This window comes from Oryza sativa, chromosome 5 (genome assembly GCF_034140825.1).
Source record: "Oryza sativa Japonica Group chromosome 5, ASM3414082v1".
Classification (NCBI taxonomy): domain Eukaryota; kingdom Viridiplantae; phylum Streptophyta; class Magnoliopsida; order Poales; family Poaceae; genus Oryza; species Oryza sativa.
Genome location: NC_089039.1, coordinates 13055001 through 13079555, shown reverse-complemented (window position 1 = coordinate 13079555; position 24555 = coordinate 13055001). Strand labels below are relative to the sequence as shown.

Genomic DNA, 24555 nt, shown 5'->3' with positions numbered 1-24555 from the left:
ATCAACTCCAGGAAGAGCAAGGAAAGTAGCAGATCCAGATGCCAATTAAGATTTTCACATATCTTACCATATAAACCAAAGTAGCAAGAAGATGCTGAAGTGAAGGAGCAAGTGGTGTTCCAGCAGTCCAGCTCAAGAAGAAGTGTCCAAATACTTCAGTTTCTGGAGGAGTAGCTGGTGCTTTAGCAAGGAGGAGAAATATTCAAGAGCTTCAGTTCCAGTAAGGGAGTGAAGCTACAGTCCCAACATGAGAAATCACACAACCTTCACAGCCACACTAGAGTCATTAACAAGGTAATCCTAAGATTAAAATGAAACTAAAACCATATCATGGCATGATTTTTATGTGATGCATTTTACTAGTTTGTATAGGAGCTATGTGTTGCTTTTGCATCCACTAAACGATGAACAAGTGCATCCCTGATCCAGTAAAAATGTTCATATTAATAATTTGAGCTGCAGAGTAGGAAGTGTAACTAGTAGGACATAAATATTTTTATTTTAACTGATAGGTAAATAGGTTAATTCTAGTTTATAATTATTTGGGGTTAGCAACAAGAAACATTTTAGTTTGTCTAGAATCATTATGTAAATGCATTTAGGTAAACAGCTGCATGTGCATCTGTTTGGTGAATCCTGAAATTATAAATAGTTAGAATTTAGTTATAACTTAAATAAAATAACCTTCAGTACTGAACAAAGGTTCACCTAATCTCACTTGTTCAGGTTTATGTCAAGTAAAATATATGCAGTGTGTCATAGTAGGTCGGTAAAGGAAATCTAATTGAATCGTTAGAATTAATGAACAGAGTTATAGGCCTCTATAGCAGAGCATATAGAGCAAATGATTCTAGAAGAGCATGACATCAAAGTCAGATTGTAGTATTTCCATCGCTAAGACCAACACCATAGGAGCATCATTTGCCTGTTATTTTAGTAATCAAAATGCTTTGAAAGCCAGATCAAGATTCATTGTTGTAGGTCATTTGATCACTTTATTCATACTACCATAATGCATCATGTATGTAGGAATTCATATTAATTTCCTGTATTATGCTCTGAATAGTAGCATAAGGATTTGATCATGCTAATGTGTTACCATTATAGAATTTTAGTCAGTTCAGTAAACATTTATATAAGGATTTAATTAGACTAATGTGCATTAATATCAGGACTTGACCCTACTATTCATGCAAAAATATTACCCATAGTATGTGGGAAAAAATTTAAATGTTAGAATCAGACTTTGATTTAGAATTTACCCTGAACAGAGTATGCAGGTAGATCATCTATTATCTAGTCAACATCAAGGCACATTTTAAATTGGTCAGAAACATCATAGAAATAAATGCATATGAGTTGAATACTGTACATGTATTTGGTTAATAGAGATAAGAAGAACCTATTAGATTGATTATGAATACATAAATTGGTATATGGTGACAGTAGTAGTTCATATTTAATCAAGTGACCATAGGAGGACATGCAGCAGAAACATTCTGTAGGAAATTATGCTGAGCACCTAAAGCTTATTAGAATGTATATCTTAACAATAGAGCATGTAAGGAATTTGTTCAGAGCATAGCATGACAAATACTAGTATGTACAGATGATGAGTAATATAAAGTTTATCCAACCATTAATTTCATCTCATGAGTAATGTAGGTGTAACAATATCAAAGATTAATACTCTCATATAGTGTGATGCTAGCAGTATGTGGTATTTATACGATTAATACTAGTAATATGCCCGTGCTAACACTACGATAACTGATAATGCAAATCAAACAACTGAAAGACGATACGTTTCATAAAGACATGAAAACAAGCATCCGCCCCTCAGATATATTATTATGGCCCTGTTTAGATTCCAACTTTTTTCTTCAAACTTCCAACTTTTCCATCACATCGGACTTTACTACACACAAACTTCTAAATTTTCCGTCATATCGTTCCAATTTCTTCAAACTTCCAATTTTAGCGTGGAACTAAACACAGCCTATGGAGCACAACCAACAGCTAGCAATGCGTAGTTCTGGATTTGGAAGCTTTACATCATGTTTTACACAAAGAAACGGTTTCATAACCAGGTTCCTTTCTCCCAAAGGCTCTGATGTGACAGTTAAAATATTGGGCTCACAAGGTTGTTTTTCATCTACTGTACTCTTCATATGTTCCACTTTGGACATTCAAAAGTTCAGAGGAAGTATTTTAACCGATGTTTCTTTCCAAGCCTTCCTCACCGTACAAATTCATTACATTGCTTCAGTTCACTCCATTCCTCCTTCAGCAGCAAAGCTTGATGCCACCTGTATTTCAAAGTCTCACGTGATATTAACAAGTTTAATTCTAATATACAGTTAAGGTTTTTCAGTTTTGTATTAGCAAGATTTACGTTCTTGTATGTTTCCGAATACTAAATTAAACAGTATGGAATATATCACCTGTTTCTTTGCTTCTTTCAAATATGTTGTGTTTAGTGGCAGTATGCCAGTTTGATCACCTCGTCCTTCTCTGTCATCTTTGGAGTAAAACAAATAAAATTAAAAAAATGTAAGAAACAAACAAGAAAAGAAAACAGCATCCGGATTGAAAGTTTAATGCCCATGCCAACGATGCAGAAATGGAATGATATATTATAGAATTACTGACCAGTGAAGTGCATTTGCACCCATCCTATTTTGCTAAGAGTATTTCCACTCTAGACTTGTAAGGAAAAGCACAAGCCAAATATATTTTTCAGGAGACAAAAAGTGGCATTCACTTGGTCACTAATCAAAAGATGAAATATTTATCATTACTCTGGGAAATTGAATTGCATAATTCAGAATCTCTAGAGGTAGTAAACAACTCCAGCAACTCTGAATTGATCAAGAGGCTTAGCTGTATCCATGCCGATACATAGCAATTCAATTAACTCTTTTAAACCTCAGCCAACATATGTTTTCTTGTTTGACTTATTCCCCTTTAGACAAAGCATCAACATTGCCAATCTAACCATGTACCAACAAAAATAGTGGGGAACAAATTAGCAAAGATAATATGACTTCTTTGATAGGGAAGGAAGCAAGGGGAGATTCTAGAGAAATTTAAGTACTTGCCCATAACGTGTCAGCTTTCTATTAAAACTGTGCCTTTGAGCCTTTTGTCTAAGAGGTACTTGCTCATAGCATCTGCTACCATGTAACTAAACCTAAAAATAAATTGAGCAATCGGATGACACATACATCACTGGGAGAAGACAACAAAAGAGCATTCATACCTAAAATAAAAGCCGCAATGGTCAGCAAGTTGGCTGCAAGATGATGCCGCTTCTATTATGCAGCTATCCGAGTGGAACTGAATGAATAGGAGACAGAGGAAAGGGATTAGAACTTGCTGACAGCAACTTGCAGTAATCCACAATATTGTTGAGGCACATTTCCACAAAACAATAATTTTCTAGAATATTGTCTGAATCTTGTCATATACAGAAATGAAAATTGACTATGAAAAACATGTGCCAATATTTCCGTACAACACATTGGATAAAGGTTTGACAATAATCATAAAAAAAAAGAACAGAAAAGAGGAAGAAAGCCTTTCTCAGATTCTGCAGTTTTACAAATATGTTAACTCACTGGTGTAAATGGTATGTACAACAAACAATGAGCACAGATAAGTTAATCCTAGAGTGAAAAAAAAAACATGAGCTTCACCCCTTGTCATCAAATGAGATTTTGTTGTTAGAAAAGAAAAGCCAATAAAATTATAGAATTATAATGAATATTTTAAAATTAAATGTACTATTTTTGTAATAAATTCACTTAAGCACCGGGATAAGAAGAAATTTAGCAATCAACAGCACCAGGGCATACAACACAAGAAGGGACATTAACAATGTAAATTTCAGACGATTCAGCTTTTGATTTCCTTTAAAACTTTACAAAGAAGATGGCAGCATTTTGATGATCGCATTTGGAGGTATCCATGGACATCCTGTGCTATATTTTGAAATTTGTAGAGAAAAATGGTTTCATCTTTATACCTTTGACAGTACAGAAGTGTTGATATCCACTTGCATTTGCAATGTAATTGCAACTCAGTATTTCTTCGTTGACCCCAATTGCAAACAGATGTGTGTTACCTAGAAGAACCAATTGCTTCAGTATGCAGTAGGTAAGCACATAATTCCAGGATAAGTACAAGAGAGCTAAACCATACTGTCTCTAATTCCAGGATTTTATCATCCTTAGAGCCCCAGTAAAAGGTTGTCAGGAAAATACCAAAGACATGGTGCCTTCTATTTTCTCCTAAGCTGCATAAAAGCCAACAAGAAAATACTTACGAGCTATCAAAGAACAGTGATCTTTTCCAACAGCTATATACTTCCCTGAAAATAAGTGGCAAGAAATAGACATTATTAGTCCATCAGAACATGAAATACCTTCTTAACATTCTAGTTAAAGTGGTCTCTCTCCTCGCTGCAAAGAAACACTCAGCAGCGAAAGTGAGCAGCAGCACGGCACAGCCCAGCAGCTCAGATATCACTGTAGATTGATTTTTTTTTTCCGATGGAAAATCACATGAATTGTTCAGTATTTACAGCGAATGTAATTAAATATACGAGATAGACTCAATTTTCTATGGGGAAAATCAGCATGGGGTGCCTCGACACTGAATGAACATGCAGCTACATCTATAATTTTTTTTAGAATTCTTCATGTACATAGGTTGAATATGAAATAATACTTCAGAGCTACTGTTACCATGTGCCTGCTTCATCACTTCCAAATCTTTCGATCAGCTGACACATGAGCTGTAGAACAAACAATGAAATATATCGCCATGAAAGTATAGACCTTGAAACTTCACTTGTCTCACCATATTGCGTGCAAATAATGTGAATTAAGTTGACCATACTGAGTGGTAGTAAACAAAGGTCCAATACTGGTTATTGGAACAAACAGTGTCTCAAAGTTCTTTCAACTCTAACATCTTGTGGGATTGGCACCTGACCTCTGGGGATTGTCTTGATTAATTGCAACTTACCGGGGATGGAAGATGCAGGGACAGAGCGCTGGTGCTGGAAGCGATGCACCTCTGGTTCCTTCCCGGCTGTCGTGGTGCCGGTTCCAACGGCGAGCGGCGACGATCGGGGCGCAGCGTCGGGATTGAGAAGGTTGTGCGATTCCTATGTCTGGCCGCGCGAGATCCCGTGCAAAGCTGCGCTGACAGGGGCGCTCCACCAGCCGGCCTTCATCACTGCTATGGCGGATAGCTATCGGCCTACTTCGCTGGGCTCGTCGCTCTACACCGAGTCCCGACCTCCTTTGCCGCTCTCCTTGTGAACAAACGGCGACGCTGATCGGCGACAGACGATGTGGGTCAGTGGTTGTAGGGTTTTAGGATACGATGGGCTGCAGGGAATCGACGGGGGCGTTTGAGGGTGAGAAGGGAGGAGATCACCGATGGAGAGGCCCGGGCGACGGGGAAGGGGAACACGCAGGTGGCCTGACGACTGATGGGATGGGGACGCGGCTCTGTGCGGCGAGGTTGGTGTTTGGCGGAGGAGGACGATCGGCGGCTCCCGTCGATCCGGCAGTGGCGCAGGTGGAGGTGCTGCCGTCGGCGGGGGAGCGGGGAAGGGGGGAAGCGGGAGGGAAGGGGCGTGATGGGTGTGTGCGCGGGTCGGCGGCTGACGGGATAGGGGCGCCGCGATGTGCGGAGGTAAAGGAGAAAGAGGAGGCGATTGATTTGCGTCAGCGTGGAAAGAAACCGATTGATGACCCCGCCGTGCGTGCGTGCCATTCCCCTCCCACTGCGTGACCCCGCGTGCACCGCTATCGTTGGATCGGATGATTTTCATCCGTTGGATTTGATGAATAAGTACGTAGATGTAAGAGTGAGTTGGTGAATTATATGGTAGAAGATAGATAGATGAATAGTGAGTGTATTGATACATCTTGAGTTTAATGCAGATTTATAAGCAGAACTAGTAGATCTCTATAGCAAATCATCTAGAAAAAAAACAGAGCAATTTAGAGTAAAGCAGTCATTAGACCATTCAGAGAAATCAATTACCATATGCTTGTTTCTTGATAAAAGTTTAGTAATCAATAATCTAGAATGTCCATGGTTATATAAGTTTTCATCCATATAGATAAATATAGTGTTAAAGCGAAGCTTCATAAGGACCTGATCATGATAGTGTGTTGTTGACTCTAGTATTTAATTTACTGAATGCATGTATATATAAGGAACGATCATGTTAGAGTGATTTCAAATTTTAGTATTACATTTTCATATGATGGTTTCTGGAAGCAGGCATTCATTCATAAGCATATTGGCATAATTCAGTCATATTAAGTTAATTGATCAAGTACTTCCACCGTTTCACAATGTAAGTCATTTTAGTATTTTCCACATTCATATTAATGTATGTCTAGATTCATTAACATTAATATAAATGTAAAAAATGCTAAAATGACTTACATTGTGAAACGGAGGGAGTATTTCTATTAAGCGATCAGCAGAGCGTTCCATGATTCCATGAATATTCATATGTTGACCAATAGGACCTTTCTAATGGGTGGCAGTGACCTGTTACTGTTGTACACCAAGCTTATCATAGTGCATTTCATTAGCATCTGTACTCTTTGTATTTAGTTTTGTTTCATCGTTTATTTCATTTGGTTATTATCTCGGATTTCTTGGAGTTCTTATTGGCTTATTATTTCTTCGATTTCGGGTATCTCAGGCAAGTCTAACATCTTTGAACATCTCTTGTTATATTTTCGTAATTGCAATCTATATGTATCACATTGCATTAAATTATACTTTCTATAATTAAAATAAATATGCTGATGACTTGGATTGACTGGTGGAGCAGTCGGTCATATTATAGGTGTATTTTGAACTTGCCATGGTGATGGGGGTCATATTATAGGTGTATTTTGAACTTGCCATGGTGGTGGGGGTTCAGTTGCATATATTTATCATCATAAGGTTAAACAACAAATGTTATATGGCATTCAAGCGCCGTAGCGATCATGTCGATCACATGACCTGGAATGGGACAGGCTAGCTTAGTAGTTCTTTCTTAATGGCTTTATCATGCGGACTTAAGGACTTCCGCGAATCCCGTGAGCGTGGTCTAGTGATGAGGGTTGCCGTTGTTGCAAGATCCAATGATTCGCCGTTGTTGCGGGAATCACCCATAGAGATAATTGACACATGGGATTGATGAAAAGCTTGTGACCTTAACCTTGCCGGTATACACCATAAAGTGTGCTTCAAGCGCCGACGGGCATAGGCATTAAAAGGTTTAAGGCGTCTGTGGGTACAACAACACACCTCTGCAGAGTGTATGAATTGTGATATGTCACTCCCTGTTTCGGGTAGAAACTGCGACCGCGGCAGGAAATGAACCTATTGGAGGTTCTAATACCTGTGGTGCCTTATACGCGGTAGATTTTATAATTACTTAATATGAGCTTTTACTACACTTTTTTTTGAACATGCATAAAATTCCTTGTTGGATTATGGGATTTGGAGATATATGTATTATGCAGGTGGATTATGGGCATATATTTGTTGGATTGCTATAGTTGGACTTGTTGAGTACCATTCGTACTCATCCCCTATATATATTATTCCTTGTAGTGTTGAGCTAACAATTATAACAATTAGGTGAAGAGAAGATTCTACAAAATTGATCAAGTGTTGCATATTTCTACATCAACTTATTGTTGATGGTGATGAAGATCTAGAAGAGCAAGGTATTGTTAGTGTTATTATTTTGGTAAAAACTAATTTCTTATGGGTTTTATTTAATGGGTTTCGTTACAATTGTTTCTGCTATGCTACTCTGGTGTGCCCATTTCTTGGTAAGTTGATTCTTACTAAGGAATGAGCCGTAGACCGGTATTCTATCTTGGAAGTGGAATACGAGGGTCACTACATGGTGGCGATATTTATTTTCCATCATAAAAAAATTCTAGTTCTATTATTAGATTGTAGATCATTATCACATAAGTAATATTTGAGACAACTAGAAATTAATTAATCATTGTATTCATGAGCATGAACAAGAATAATGATTGAATCATTGTCACCAGCTATTACATATTCAATTTACAGATATATTTGAACTCATCACAAAATTTTGTAAGTAGCATACACTGAAAGAAAATCCAAAAACTACATGTTCTCATGGTGAACTCCATGGATACATCAACTGCTCTTAAGTTGATAAACTTATCATCTTCATTAGTATTGTTTGCCTTGTTAGGGTGTGTAATGTGTTTAGGTCACGCCAAAATTGGAAATTTGGTTGAAATTGGAACGATGTGACGGAAAAGTTGGAAGTTTGTGTGTGTAGGAAAGTTTTGATGTGGTGGAAAAGTTAAAAGTTTGAAGAAATAGTTTGGAACTAAATTTGGCAATCACTTCTTCAAAAAAGACTTAATTGAGTCAACCCGTCCATTAAATTGACTGACTCACTCAAATCATCCATCCTGGAGTAAAACGTGGTCAAATTAAAATGCACAAGTTATATGAAGGAACATATTAAATTATTTATTAACAACCAACATAACTGTTGGTATTTCTTATGACCACAGATAAATCCGCAAGCTCACAGAATACCGATGTAGAACTTTACCTCTGGGTGACCCCTAAAGGATATCGAACTCAGGGAACGTGTGTAATCTATCTAAGGCTAAGACGATTCAAGGACAACAACTATAGGTAGGCAAGCAAGAGAGGACTTTCTATGTGCTTTAATTATCTAAGCTAAGCTAAAGGTAAATTCCTATCTGTTGCTTCGGGCACCGACCCCTGCTAGTCTGCTAGCGTGGTTCCGGCTATAGCTCTATGATGTATCCGAACGTGGAGGATTACTAGGATGGAATTCAGGATGTCACCACCTGCCGCCTACCTCTGACTAATCCGTGGGATACACAACAAACAAGGTAATCTCTAACCTATACACCACGTCTAAGTTATTAATTACTACTCTAATACTCGCGCAGGAACTTCCTTCTCTATCCGGAGTCCTAGTACTAGAACACTTAGTATGAATACTAAACAATGAACCCGCAAAGATGGAAATATATCTTACTCAGACTAAATAATTAAATAACAAAAGAAAGGAACACGAATGCTTACTTTATAGAAGAAGTTCTCCGAACCCGGAGCAGAGTGTACCGACAGCTCCGGTACTCCTCCCGAATTCCTCCTACAAAGCTACACTTGTCGAGGAAGAAGTCGGATGAGCGCCAAACTGCCGGGCACTCCTCCAGAGCTTCCCCTCACTCTCTACCTTATTCTAATGTATAAAACATATAATAGAGCCTCTTGTAATTCAGCTCAAAGTTGTGTGTCTTGGAATGAGAGTGAGCTCCTCCTTTTATAGGCAGGTATGACGGTTATAGCCTATAGGAAATGACCAAACTACCCCGGAACCGCCATCAGGAAGTAATCAGGGCCGTCCACGTCAAATTTGGCAATCAACGGCCACAAAAAGGGTTCGGTCGAACTGGAGGCTCGGCCGAACCCGGGATGGCTCCGTTCGGCCCGTTTTTCATCGTGGACATTAATTTTGAGGCCCTCAACCCATTGGCATGATAGTTGGGCCCATTTGAAGTTGTTTAATTGACTTATGGGGCTTCCAATCCGTGTAAATGTGTCCTGAATGTGCGAAAGTGCAGTTTGTCGCCTGACGGATGTGTTTTCTTCTCAAAATACCTGCATACACATATTTCACCAACACTAGTGGAAATGATTAGTAATAATACCTACCACTAAGTTGGATACCATGTTTTATTTCATTATATGCAGGTATTGACGGTCAATTATTATGATTTAAGGACCGTCAACAATAACCATTGTACATAAATACAAACATAATCTGCTCTATCATTAATCATAACTCCATGAAAGTTTTTTTTAATCCAGGAAAGCACACGTTTCTCCTATAATTAGACCCTACTACTTAGTTATGCAAATCAATCAAGAGCAACAGTATTTAGAAAGTCAAGCAAACTACTTATTAAAAAAAGATATATGACTGGCAATTAAGGATATTAACAAGAAAAAACAGAGTTTATGTGTTGATGTAATGAGCAAACCTTGCCACAACTTGTCTCTCTGATTAGTAAAAGTGTGTTAACTAGCTTCTTGTATACACGTAGAGATGTTTTCCTAAACAAATTAAGATATGAACAAGTAAATCAATGGTAAAATCAAGAGGACTAAAGCAGAAAATTTGATTTTGCACACTCGATCTATATATTGGTCTGCAGAGAAGTTGTCTGTTTTATTTAAATTCGTTATGTTTGTTATTTTCTAGCCTTCATATTCACAAACGCAAATTTTAGCGTAGTGTACAAAAACTAGCTTCTGAATTTTCAGAAGTGTTTATTGGACTGAAATATTTTGATATGCAGATTATAGGTAGTTAATTCAATTTACTAATAAGGGTTGTCATCCGATACGGCCACTGTAACTCATATATCAAAGATTCTTATTAGCATGTACTATTGGTTCCTCTATTTCATAAACAATTAACAGTAAGAATTGACAGTGGTTATGTGTTATGGAAATTCATATGATCAACTAAATTTTGGCAGTGGCCTACTAAAATCACTCCTCCAAAACTATCAACAGTAATATACATGTCAAAGCAAATTATATCTACAATCCTGCAATTCAATGGTCAGTTTTCTCGATTGTCTGACAAAACCAATTTCTGACATGATTAACCTTCCTGTGTGCACTGCTCACAAAGATTAGCATGAAGAAATCATAATTCCGGAAACAAAATTCCAAAATATCACAACAATTATATATTGTGGCGATATGTTATCATTAAATACCACAAAAAATAAAATTGTGGTAACAAAGTAACTAATTGCAATAATTTATATATAGCTGTAATATTTGCTGTGCAATAGTTAATTTTTCCTGTAGTGTGATTGCCCTAATAAGGCAAAGCAAAAGCCAAAATTTAATTTTTCAAACTTAATTTTGAAGTTGCTTTAAGATATTTTCAACGTAGTTTCTTTTTTATATTGACTTTTAAGTCGCTACGAACACATATATAAAAATTTTTACCTACAAATTAATTTTTATTCCTTAATAAGCTGTTTTAGCTTATTAAAAAATATGGACAAATGGCGAGGACCTAAATGTTAGAGTTATACTAATATAATGTCAGATCAAGTGGGAAGGACGCCCCCCTTGACTTACCTTTGAAGAAGGGATGACCCACTAAAACGTTATTATGTAGAGAGGTGGGCATAAATATGATGCGGTTAAGGCCATCTCTAACCCTCCATATCATCTAGTGTTCATAACATTAAATACATTGCCACGTAAGCAAAAATTCTTATGTGACAAGAGAGTTAATGAGAAGATAGGTAAAAAGATGATGAAATTATTTCTCATGCAAAAAAATCATCTCTATACAAGAATCAAGAATGAAAACAAGGGTATAGGTGGATAAAAGGAGAGAGAAGAGATGTGATTGGATGAGAATTTAATTTGAAGACATCACCCATTGAATATATAGTTTCTATACATAGTGTCTATATGACATGGCAAGTATGGAAACTATTCGATAGTTTATGGGTTGGGGATGGCCTAACTGAAAAGTATCTAACTATGATTTATTACCACTAAAAGTACAAATACACAAATGTATGAATAAAATCACAAGTATGAAGAAAACGTATAAATCAAAGTAGCATATCTAGTTAAATCCTTACGCATTCACATTCTAAAACACATATTATTTGGATTGGATAATTTCGTAGGACAAGCATAGGATTTTGGGAGTTCGCCATGAGGTCTAATCCCTTATCACAAATTATCCGAAATTTCTTTGAATTAAGCAATTTCACATAAATTTTGTGGAAATACCAAATGCCCATTTATTGTTTCAAAGGAGCACAAAAAATTTTAGTTCTAAATACTACTTTAATATTTTTTAATATTTTTTAGTTTGTTCCAAATTAACCTTAAACGTTCTATAAGAATATTAGTTTTTTTTGGGAAGTTCTCTTTAATTTTTGATATGCTCTAGTAGTTTGGACGACTAAAATAATAAAAGAAAAAGAGAACTGACCTACGCGTTAGGTGAGTTAGCAGCCAACATGTCTTCTAAGATCGCAACTCTTTTAGAACTTACTCCCTCCGTCCTAAAATAAGTACAGTTTTGCAATGTTTATGTCCAACTTTCGATTGTTCATCTTATTTGAAAATTTTTTATGATTAGTATTTTTATTGTTATTAGATAATAAAATATAAATATTATTTTATGTGTGATTAATTTTTTTCATAATATTTTTAAAATAAGACGGACAATCAAACGTTGGATACGGATACCCATAGCTGCACTTATTTTGGGATGGAGATATTACTTCATTGGTTGAGGTTTTTCAGCTCTCTTGTTTTCCACGCGTATATGCTTCCTAAACTGCTAAATAGAATTTATTTTTTGCAAAAAATAGTTCTATAGGAAAGTTGCTTTAAAAGAACGTATTAATTCATTTTTCAAATTTGTTTTAACTAATACTTAATTCATCCCACGTTAATAAGCTACACCGTTTTCTGTGCAAAGGGAGATAGTTCTGAGCTATAAGATTTGTCGAGGAGTGATCCTCTCTAGCGGGAGATCGTGAGACCCCCCTTTCGTGAGTTCGGCCGGGGGAAAAAGCTCGCCTCTAGAAATCACGTATCCGTTCCCAAGGCTCCTAGCTAGCTCGCACACCACCAAATTATACAGATTCAGGCCGCTATGAAGCGTAATACCCTACTTCTGTTAATGGGATTTAGACTGAGAGTTACAAGGGTTCCTAAACTCGGGAGAACACTCTTCATTCCCTCCTCCACGAGCTTAGGTTTTCTAAGAGTCGTCCCCTTTCTCGGTGGGCAAGGTCTTCCTTTTATACCTCAAGGGAATACCACATGCACCGCCTCTACCTACTCTTCTTTCGGGTGGGGACCCACCCTATCTTGACCGGAACTCGATCCGTGCCTTCGCCTGGAAGCTAAACCACAGCTTGTCCTTGAGCGGGGCCCAGCGCCGTCCCTCGCCTGACACGGGGGACAGCCCTGTCATTCCCTCATTAATGGGTGAAGACTTGTGGTGGCCGCCGTCCGAATGATCCTCCGATGGGACGGGTCATACCTACCTCCACTCTGCCGGAAGCAGATGCGACGTGGGAGCACGGTTGTCTGTCCAGTCACAGACCGGTCATTCTTGACCATCGCGCGTTAGTTTAGCACGCCACACGTCTGCCCCACTGCATTAAATACGACAGGGGGCAGTTGGGGCGCTGCGCACATTAAAGGAGGTTCAGCCTGGCCCCCCTCCTCGCTCGCTCCCCCCGCCAAATGGCGGCGGGCAAAGCGGTGCAAGGGCCCGAGGGGCATGACGTGGCACCCCGAGGCCCCGACCCCCCCGGCCGCTCCTGCGGTTCGCGGAATGCGGGGGCAGGACCAGACAGTAGGGACACGTGGCAGGATGGGAAGGCAGATTCCCCTCATTTCGCATACCCCCGGGCCCATATCTCCGACAAGATTCAAACTTAACCTCTTATAAAAGCGTGGGTTGAACGGGTGCGCATGTGGTAATCCATAAGTGTGAGATGAGTTTGTCCGCGCTATTAGTTATACCTTCTGAAATAATATAAGAAAAAATGACCACAAATGAATAAGGGTGTGTTCTTTTCCCATGAGTTCCCAACTCATCTCTTTTGTTTTCCGCACGCATGCCTTTCAAAGTGCTAAACAGTACGTGTTTTGTAAAAAAATTATATACAAAAGTTGCTTTAAAAAATCATATTAATCCATTTTTAAGTTTTTTATAGCTAATACTTAATTAATTATGTGTTAATCTATCGCTCCGTTTTATGTGCGGAGGAGAGGGTTCCCAATAGCCTAATAGCATGAAAAGCATTTCTGAAATAACTAGTAATTATGCAATGCACGTATTTGTCACGTATGTATACCAAATAAGTAGAGGCGATCAATAGTATGTCTCCAATTTTGATAAAATGTTCGGTTAGCATGGGAAAGCTAAGTTCGAAGTTTGGCTGATGGTAGTATAGTAGCACTCGATTGCTTCAAATCTACACGTAACACATTTCAGCTCGCTTTAATAAGGATGAACATGGTGAACACTTACTCAATATCACCTTTCTTGTTGGCGGCAGAATGTGATTTATGATGTGGGCCTTTTTTCGGAGAATGACCCGTTTGCTTTAAAACTAAAGACTTTTTAACTTGCCATAGGTTACTTATGAAGCAGAGTCAGGATTGTACCATATATAAGTTTCACATTTATTATTACTTCAAACAATAATGTACTTTTCTTGCAATATGTAAGATCGTATTTAGTAGCCATCATACGTAAGATCAGCATATCAAATGATTGCCCAAGGATAATAAAAAAAATAATCAAAATGCCAAGAATGTCTTGTGACATTCCTCTTACTCCCCGCAAAAAAAAAAAAAAAAAACATTCCTCTTACTCAGTGAACATAATTCAATAAACAACAAAAGTTTTGTTATACATTTACTGATGGCAGTGCATGTCAAGTCAAATTAACATGGAGGAAATAAACTTATCCCTCTTGTACCTGCTGAGAGGTGTTAACCTACAGTTCCGAAAAATAGATCCATTGAACTATACAAATTTCTAGGATTCAAAATTTATCCCAAAACAGTTGTAACTCTAGAGTTCTACTAATTGCCCCATCAATCATTTCATTTAAATTTCTCTATTTTACCCTTAACCACCCTCTCACTTTCATCTATACACCATTTAATGAGGGGCACCATAGTCTTTTTCTCAAACCTTAATGAGTATATGCTAAACAACCTAGAATTACAATTATTTTGAGACAGATGATGTAGATAGTAATAGTAGCAGAGCAAAAAAAAAAAAAAAAGGACATTCAACTTATTATTAAATACCAAGGCGCCATGCCATGGCAAAAGCTTAACTTTTGGATCTGGGTAACCAACCACTCATTCTTATCCAACTCATATTCTTGTCCACATGCTTATACTTGGCTCTACACGTAGGTTTAGCTATCTGAAAATATAAACAACCTGAAGTGAGCTAAATAAAAATAGCATTTTTTTTTAGAAACAGATGAAAACATACAGATTTGAGCTAACAAAACAATATGACAAGTCATCACCAGGAGTTTAGCAAAAAGAAAGTTCAATTCTGCACTTCTGTGCTGATTTTTAACATACTTTCCTGGAAATTTAGAAAAGAATTATATTTTTCAGCACCAAATAAAATCAATTATCTGCAATGATAAAAGTAACTAACCAAGCCAGAAGAGAGAAGTATTCTTTTATCACAAGGGCATCATCATTTTTTTGAGATAGAAGGGCATCATCTTTTTTGAAATAGTGACAAGCATGATCAGTGCCACTGACTCCGTAGGTTTTGATTTTGAGTAGAGCAAGTGCAGATAAGTCATAAGTCTCCCAAATAATAAATGAAATCAGAAGTTACAAAATATAGCACTAAGAGTGATATGCAACCAGAAAAAAAATCAATTATTATGAATTAGGAAAGATCTGCACAAGTCTACAAAGCTAACCAGAAATAGTGTATATCATACATAATTGATCATGTTGGCAGAAAAATGACGGTCAGAGCTACTATACATAAATAAAACACAAAATCGTTAATTAGTTTACCATAGTAAAGGTAGAAGAAGAGAGAAAGATGAAGGTTTACCTGGTAGCAATTTTGCCTAGACACCATTGAACACCATTAAAACCAAGTTTGAGGTCCTCTGCAACTGGTATATTTGAGAATAATTTTTATCTGCACTGCAAAAAGCCACAAACCCATATATGTTAAACTGATGTACACTGTTACGTGTATATATCACATATATTTTTTTTAACACAAAATATGAGTATCACAATCTTTTTTTAAAAAATATTGACCTGAGAAGGACTGCACAATTTTTTTTAACTCAGATCTCTATTATGTATGCATTGCTTTGACCGATTTGAAGGCGATATTTATATATGAGAAACAAAACATTAGGAGCCCGGTATATTTTTATGTCTAGAACAAATTGTATGAACTGAAAAATTTGAAAAGACATTTACCGAGTAATAAAAAAGCCAGGACCTATGCTGTCGGGCACTGGATGAGCTGCAGCCATTACCTACGACTCCACATGGTTGCGCACAATCTAGGAGGTACTCTAAAAGAACCATTTTACTTGATTAGTCAATAGGTAAGCATCAAAATCTGATAAAGTTACAACCAAAGCTGATGGTTTCTTGTAAAGTAAACTGATTTACCTAGTTCCTGAAGCAAAAGCAAGGCGCACACGCACGCGCGCCCGCCCGCACACACACATATATATATATATATATCCAGACTTTCTTAAAAGACATAATGCAATGCTCGATGTAAGAGAAGGGGCAACAGAGAATAGTATGTATATAAGAGAAAGACAGACAATATTGTTAGCTTGTAGAATTTGTATAGTACCACAGCCTATAATACTCAGATACATGACAGAAGTGAAAAAGTATGATTGCATTTGAGTTTCAGTCTTCCAGGCCTATGAGAACAAAACAAAAGAGAAGAAATGTACTGAATAGAGCGACATCTCCAATATTAACATAAGCAAATCTAATATTATGAGAGAAAGAGGTAGATGGTTCACATGCCCTTCAATATACTGCATTTTGCAAGACCATCTGCTCCAGTATGTGTGACAAGCATCTGCCCTTGAGAATTTTGTAGACCTATGTGAAAAAAAAAATCCATTCTACACAGTATCAATTCCCGTCAGAAGTTACAAAATGAGTCTATGTTTCAGTAGTAATTCAAATGTTTGCTGACCTCACTCCATAGTTCCAAGAAGTCAAGTAGTCAAGAAAATAAGGCTTCATCTGAAATACCATCCTATATACCATTTCAATAGAATAACATGTTTACACCCATGAGAGAAATCTATAATAGAAATATAGGTGGAACCATGGTAGAACTTAGTATCCCGTTTTCTTACTGTTTAGTGAGAGAATCATGGAAGATGGATCGGAAAACCTCAAGTGACCAGCAATCTGGTATCTCCTAGCATGGAAACCATCCATCATATCATCAAGTAGTACCACACACATAGACTTGAGAGTAACTTGAGACAACATGCATATACGACCAAACATAAGCCAATTAGTATCATCATGAGTAGAATAAAATTGTTCAAAATAGAAAGGGATGAGCTGATAGATTGAGCAGCATTACCCATTCTATACGCGAACCAAGCACGCAAGCAAGGAGGAAGTCATCTTCAGTAATCCCAAATCGTTGTTTCAACAGGACAATGGCACTTAACTGTCGATCACTCAAAATCCTCTATTCAACTTTCCTTTATTAAGAGAAATAGATAAACTATATGAGTGGTTTCATTAAGGATAGCAAACTAAATTAGTGCCCAATCAAAATGAATAAAGCATCCTACACATGACAAAAGAATAGTGAGAATACATGACAAAAGAACAATGAGAAGCCACTCAATTTCTCCACGCTATCGCTGCTACGGTACGACATGGACGAATTTTACCATTGATGAGAGAGATTATGTGAATTGGAAACTTACAGATTGAGGCGCTTGGATTTCTTGCAGCTACAGCTGTAGCTGTGCACCCTTTCACCTTCTCCGCCTTGCAGAAAGGGAGAAAAAAAAAAAGCCATCGACGCGCTGTGGAGAGGGATCCAGTTGCGCCGAAGGTGTGATCATCGCCGACAAACGGTGGGAGAAGAGTGAAGGGGCGGCGGCGCCGACGACCTGATGGTGCTGCAATGAAGGGATCATTGACGACCTGACAGCGGCGTAGTGGAGAGGGCCGGATTCCGGATCCGGTGGAGGCGAGGTGGAGAAGGGGGCGCGGGCGTTGGGTATCTGAGGCGAGGCGGCACGGTTAGGGTTTGGGGGGAACGTGTGATTCGTGAATGCGGGGAGGAAGGGGGGAAGACGCGACCGAGGGGAGGTGGAGGATGCGATGGGAGGTAGGTGAATCCGGAGCGTTGGATGTGATTTGGCCGGTAGGATTGGAGGGGTGCAACTCCTCCTTTTTATATTAGTATAGATAGATATAGATATAGATATCTATAACTAATATAAATATTCATATTTTTCCGGTCGTCACATCTAATTTTCGTCTGTTTTTCATCCATACACAATCCGATTCGGTTAGCAATAGCCATGGAAAAAATTACAAAAAAAAAAAAACGGCGGCCGCCGACGCCCGCCTCCACGCCGTCCGGGCCGTCGCCCCTCCCGCTCCGCTGGGACCACCACCGCCGCACCTCCCCTCCCCCCGAACTAGCGGAGGGGAGGGCGTCGCCGGCCCTCCTGCCGCCGCAACACAGAGAGAAAGGGGGAGAAGTGGAGAGAGGGGGGGAGGGGCGTCGCGCTGTGGGGAGGGCGCTGCCGCCGCCGCCGCCACCGCCGCCGCTGCTCGGTGCGGGGGAGGCACCGCTGCCGCCGCTCGTCGTGGGGGAGGCGCCGCCGCCGCCGCTCGCCATGGGGGATGGCGGCGCCGCCGCCACACCCCACCGTCGCCGCGCCGTGCCAGCGAGAAGGGAGGGACGGCGCCGGTGGCGGGGGAGTCGGCCGGCGGGGGGGAGGGGGAGGGGGAGAGGCGCCGGTAGGGAGAGGGAGAGGGGGAGGAGGAAGCGGCCGGCTCGGCTCGGCTGGGGGGAGGGTGAGGGGAGGGTTAGGGTTAGGGTTAGGTTTTCATCAATTTTAAATTGATCTGAGGCGTCCATCAATACAAACGGCTGAGATCGATCGAGGGTTTGGGCTGCACCACTTGGGCCGCACGTGGGCCGGCGATCCACTAAGCGAGAGAGGAGGAGTATGGGGGTATGGGGTATTAAGTAGACTTTGCTCTCTTGCGGGCTGAAAAAGGCCCATAGAGAAAAAAAGGATTTTTATTTAGATTTTTATTTCAATAAATGCTGAAATGATATTTGTATTATCAAAATTAGCAATTAAGCTATGTAAATTCCAAGAAAATTTCAATGAGTGTAATTAATATAGAAAATTTAATAACAGTTAAATCCAACCATAACATTTTATTTCTTACCCTTACTTTACTTATAAATTAATTTAATTATATACATACCTACTTAAAAAATACCAAATATTAGAATTTAATTAGAATTTAATATGTTTTAATTTAATTTTATCTGTTTTTTCTTTTCGTTGCAATGCAATACCACTTTTGCTATAATTTAAAAGAGTGTAATTAATATTGCAGAAAATTTTATATTTCATTAAATTATAATTCATTTTCTTCATAAAAATAGTTCAAATCAAATTTCAGTCACCATATCATTACCCGGTGCAACGCAAGGGTATTTTGCTAGTAAGAATATATTATAGAAGTATAGATTTTTATATTAGTATAGATAAGAAAGAAATGAAAAGAAAAAGGAAAACGAGAAGAAAATCTTACGAGGCGAATTCCGAAAGCGGTTTCTACAGCTCCACCTTCCCTTGTCTTGCCTCCGCCACGAGAGAGAGAGAGAGGCGAGATGGCGCTGCGAGCCCACCCGCTGCTCTCTTCCTCCTCCTTGCCGCCTCCGACCCTTCCAATCCTCTGCCTCCGCTGTCCTGGATCTTCCCTCTCCTCCAAACGCTTCCTCCGTTCCCACTCCCGCTCCGCAATCCGGCCGTGGCGAAACCCCTGCGCCGCCCGTCCCGGCGGACCTCGTTTCTTGGGGCAAGATGACGCCGACTCCGACGCCGACGAGGAGGACGAGGAGGAGTGGAGATGGGCACCATCTGCCGGCCCCTCCGGAGCTCACCTCGTCGGCGCGGTGGACGAAGACGATAGTGTTGGCGAGGGCGGGGGCGGCGTCGGGTGGGGCGCACCCGATGGCGACGCTGCCGGGGGATCGGGGATTCGAGAATCCGGTGTGGACGACGGCGGGCAGGTGGGCGAGTGGGACCTCCCTATGAGCTCCTTTCGGGGGCGGGTTCAGGTACAGCATCACCAAGAAGAGGAGGAGGAGGAGGAGGAGGAGGAGGAAGACGAAGATGGAGGTGGCTGCGAATGGTCGGACCCGGGTTTCTTCTTGCGAGGCCAAGAGGAGGAGGCCAGCAGCAGCGTGAGCACCACCACGGCCATGGAAGAGATTCTCACCTTGGCGAGGAGCCCCGCGGTCGACGGGCAGGCGTTTGCCGAGTTCTTGGCGGGGTACGGCCGCGGAGCACTCAGTGTGGAGGAATGCGTTGAGCTGATGAGGAGGATGGGGGAGGAGGGGCTGGCATTGGGGTGTCTCCACCTTCTCCGATGGATGCAGGCTCCGGAGGAGGAGCCATTGTTGTTGCCCCCGCAGGCATGGCTGCTCGCTGTTGTGGCGCTTGGACGGGCTCAGATGGCCGATGAGGTGCTGGAGATTGTGGAGAGTTTGCCTCCCGAGAGGAGATTCAGTGAGGCTGTCCTTTACAATGCTGCAATGTCAGGCCTAGCCTATCGCGGAAGGTGAACACCATCCTCTTTTGTTCTCTTAATAGTTTGATTTGCTCTGCTATTTCTGAATGGTATGTTGATGAACTTCTTATGATAATGAGATCTAGACAGTGCGAAACTGTGAGGAACATGGAACATATGTTGTTTGGTGGCAGTTGAAAAGATATTAGTCTTGTTTGAAAATTCTTAATACACAGCTGCATTGATTACTAAACATAAGGACAATTTCATACCAGTGAGTGAGCTGCATTCTAACCGTAAATTTTCTAATTTATGTACTCATTCCAATGAGCATTTTTTTCAATTCTTTCAGATATGATGATACCTGGAAAGTATTTAAGCTCATGGAAAAGAAAAATATCCAGCCTGACCACATGACATCCTTAATCATGTTAGATGTAATGAACAAGAGCAAGACATCTGCCAAGGATGCATGGGAATTCTTCCAACGGATGGAAAGAAAAGGTGTCAAGTGGAGCTTGGACATTTGTATTTCTCTTATCAAGATCTTTTGTGACAACGGTCTGAAAACTGAAGCTCTTATCATACAGTCAGCAATGGAGAAGAAAGGAATTGCATCAAACACGAGCATGTATAACACATTAATAAATGCTTACTGCAAAGCCAATCAAATTGAAGAGGCAGAGGGAGTTTTCGTTGAGATGAAAGAGAAAGGCTTGAGTGCGACAGCAATGACCTATAATATCCTTATGGGTGCTTACTGTAGAAGATTGCAGCCAGAAGTTGTTGAGTCTTTACTGCTGGAGATGCAAGATTTAGGACTACGACCAAATGCGAGATCATACAACTTTCTCATACGTGTTTATGGGCAACAGAAGAAAATGAGTGAAAAGGCTGAAGATGCTTTCTTAAGGATGAAGACAGATGGCATTATGCCAACGTCTTCTACATACACTTCACTGCTTTGTGCATATGCAGTTAATGGATTGCATGAAAAGGCTTATTTGACTTATGTGGATATGAAAAGAGAAGGACTTAAGCCTTCCTTAGAAACATATACAGCATTGATTGACATGTTTAGGAGGGCTGGTGACACGGAGAAGCTAATGGAGACATGGAGATCAATGATCAATGAAAAGGTTCCTGGAACTAGGGTAATATTCCACATGGTGCTTGATGGTCTGGCAAAACATGGGCTGTATGTTCAGGCAACGGATGTTATATATGAGTTTAGAAGGGCTGGTTTGCAGCCTACCGTAATGACATACAACATTTTGATGAATGCTTTTGCAAGGGGAGGACAACATTATAAATTACCCCAACTCTTGAAAGAGATGGCTGCTATGGAATTAAAACCAGATTCTGTAACATACTCTACAATGATTTATGCGTATGCCCGTGTTCGTGACTTTTCGAGAGCATTCTATTACCACAAGCTGATGGTTCGAAGTGGACAATTGCCTGATGTTAGTTCATATAAAAAGTTATTGAATACATTGGATGTGAAAGCTGCAAGAAAGAACATAAAGGATAAGAATGCCATAGTGGGAATCTTAAAAGGAAAGTCCAGCCTAAAACATAGGAAGGAGAAGAAGGATGAGTTTTGGAAGAACAGAAAAAAACGTTCTATGATGAACCATGTCTATGGGTACCCAAGGAAAAGATTTTTGTGATGCTTTTCTTATGTGTACATTAGACCATACCTTGTATTCTGGATGTTCATCCCTTATCCATTACAGCAGCATATAAAATGAACTTTCAGGAAGTTCATGGTGTTCATATTTTAATTCTCTTAAAGCATTCAAGTCAAAAATACGGTTAAAGTATCATATTCAAATGTATGCAATAATGATCTAGATTGTTATGCCTGTATCAAATTACCGATCTAGGGCTTGATACAGTTTAGACATGTCAGTTACTGAATCTTAAATTTGGGACCCGATACGAGCCCGATCAGTTTCAAAGGTAGGGACGAAATCTGCAGTGTGGTGCGTTTGATTAGGGGAAGTTATGTGAAGGAAGGATCCTGTCATGATTTTTCCCTTCGTACGACTTCCCCCCTTGCAATACTATGGTAGTACTTCGGGCCATGGCAACATGTGCGGAATTGTGTCTTGTGGGTACAGTTGTGCATCTCTGGCTAAAGTAAAACTATTCGAATAGCTGCGCCGGTAATTATTAGTGATCAACCAGTTTCTCCGTGATTAATCTCACTCCTTTAATTAATTTGACTTAATGAACTAGCGCAGTTCAAGTGGTTTGGTTGGGCTTGTTCAACGTGGTGCAGCGTTATTTAGTGGAGATTTAATCTTGCCTTAATTAATCAATTGTTTTACTGTTGTAAACTATAAATGTTTACTACTGTCTTTATCCAAATAGCCACAAACCTTACTTTGTCTCCCCTTGCACGTTTGCACTTTTGGTGTAACTTGTACTTGCCCATGCTATTATTTCCCCTTTTAGAAGTGCAGTGCTTCTGCGTTGAATACGATGTCAGAGAACCAATGTTTATACCCTAGTTGAGTTTTGCCTGTGCATAGAGCTAGAGCCCCGCTAGGACGCCTTTTCTGCTGCTGCTTTCTTTTTAGTGTGAGAACTAAGTTTCTCTTCTGTAAGTATTTATGTTTTATTTACGTTTGGATCTGTATACTAATTTGTCGTGATTTATACACAAAATAGTTTGAAAATTTGATTAAATTTCTAGGCGTGATAGCATAACGGCAACTAGATCGTCAGATCAATACAACACCCGACGGATACAATCTCCGAACATAGGTAGAGTATTACTTCTCGTCGAGAAGACCTGAACCGGTCTAAATACTTGTCTTTTTATTTATCCACTTTAGATCTCGTGCGCTACCTTTTTTTTTTCTTATTGCCGATTTAGAAAGTAGACAAGATAGCTTGTAGTCTAGTGGGTGATGGATCATTGGGGGGGGGGGGGGGGCTAATGGGCGATTGCCCAGTGATCGGATCCGCCCCCCTCCCCCTATAGGCAATACCTCCTCCCACTTCTCCCCTTCCTCCTCCCCTTCTTCTCTTCCTACTACAGTACACCACAATTTTTTTTAAAAAAACAAAAGTTAGAAAAATTTATGTATAGAAATACTATATATAAAAAATTTGAATTCAAATTCAAATTTGTATGTAAACTTTTGACTTATAAACTTTGGATCTATAAACTTTAGGTGTATAAACTTTAGACGTATAGAAATACTATATATAGAAAATATTTTAATTCAAATTCAAATTTGAATCGGATATAATTCAAATTCAAATTTAAAACGGGTATATAAACTTTTGACTTATAAACTTTAGGTTTATAAACTTTAGGTGTATAAACTTTAGATGTATAGAAATACTATATATAAAAAAAATTTGAATTCAAATTCAAATTTAAATCGGATATATAAACTTTTGACTTATAAACTTTTGGTTTAGATGTGTAAACTTTAGATGTATAAATTTACTAAAATAGGAAAGTAATGCGGTGCCAAAAAAGAAAACCAGGTGGAGAGGTGGAGGGAGGGAGGGGGGAGAATCTGATCGCCCTGGACGAGCGAGCGAGCGAGGGGTGATGTGGAAATTGGATTTTCTTTACCGGATTGAGCATGGTTTGACGCCAAGATAGACATTATCCCCCTTTTTTTTCTCTATTTTTTTGTAAATAATGTACTTTGCTTTTCTATGTATAATAATAATGTAACACCGGCTTAGGCTATCTTGGTTTCGGAACAGAATGTACTCTTTTTTTTGTCTGTAGTTACGCCTTGATGGATGAATATTTGCATTTTTTTTTCATTTCCTTTTACCGAGACTCATTTTATTTATGAATTCTAATGTAATTTTGATGATTTATTTATCAAATATGTGCCACAGTGATAACGGGCAATTTTTCTTAAAGGAAAGTAGTAAATTACAAAAGGCTGGAGAAATTTCAACATAATAATTTTGAGAAAAAATTAAAGCAGTTTTACTCATAGCAGGTAAGTGTACCATTTGTAAATCTAATTTGTGCCAACCTAGCCCAAATGCTACAAGCAATCCCAATGCGCACACGAGGACAGTGAGCAC

General features: G+C 39.3%; 1 protein-coding gene and 2 long non-coding RNA genes across 6 annotated transcripts; 1 reads left to right on the top strand and 2 right to left on the bottom strand.

Moving 5' to 3' along the window:
- Positions 1-1811: 1811 nt before the first annotated feature.
- On the bottom strand, positions 1812-5738 carry LOC9270572 (uncharacterized). Of its 3 annotated transcripts, none has more exons than XR_010741535.1 (8): positions 5449-5738; positions 5032-5343; positions 4749-4798; positions 4328-4372; positions 4028-4126; positions 3263-3339; positions 2445-2521; positions 1812-2309 (listed from the first exon to the last, which is right to left on the bottom strand). It is a non-coding gene; the product is annotated as an uncharacterized lncRNA (long non-coding RNA). The 3 variants fall into 3 exon arrangements; XR_010741536.1 differs by lacking the exons at positions 4328-4372; positions 4749-4798 and adding exons at positions 4204-4297; positions 4427-4529; XR_010741534.1 differs by lacking the exon at positions 4749-4798.
- Positions 5739-14537: 8799 nt separating this feature from the next.
- On the bottom strand, positions 14538-17993 carry LOC107280854 (uncharacterized). 2 transcript variants are annotated; one of them, XR_010741574.1, is made up of 8 exons: positions 17637-17993; positions 17282-17405; positions 17046-17171; positions 16880-16942; positions 16705-16782; positions 16132-16229; positions 15749-15843; positions 14538-15085 (listed from the first exon to the last, which is right to left on the bottom strand). It is a non-coding gene; the product is annotated as an uncharacterized lncRNA (long non-coding RNA). The 2 variants fall into 2 exon arrangements; XR_010741575.1 differs by having other exon boundaries at positions 15749-15838.
- Positions 17994-19518: 1525 nt separating this feature from the next.
- On the top strand, positions 19519-22246 carry LOC4338318 (pentatricopeptide repeat-containing protein At5g50280, chloroplastic). The gene is made up of 2 exons (XM_015782061.3): positions 19519-20532; positions 20834-22246. Exons 1-2 carry the CDS (start codon positions 19580-19582, stop codon positions 22152-22154), a joined length of 2274 nt encoding a protein of 757 aa, XP_015637547.1. The 5' UTR covers positions 19519-19579; the 3' UTR covers positions 22155-22246.
- The last annotated feature ends 2309 nt before the right edge of the window (positions 22247-24555 follow it).

Excerpts from the sequence above, each read along its gene's own strand:
- LOC4338318 (XM_015782061.3), top strand. The coding sequence starts at position 19,580 with ATGGCGCTGCGAGCCCACCCGCTGCTCTCTTCCTCCTCCTTGCCGCCT. Across the intron at positions 20,533-20,833 it reads GGCCTAGCCTATCGCGGAAG|ATATGATGATACCTGGAAAG; the intron begins GTGAACACCATC and ends CAATTCTTTCAG.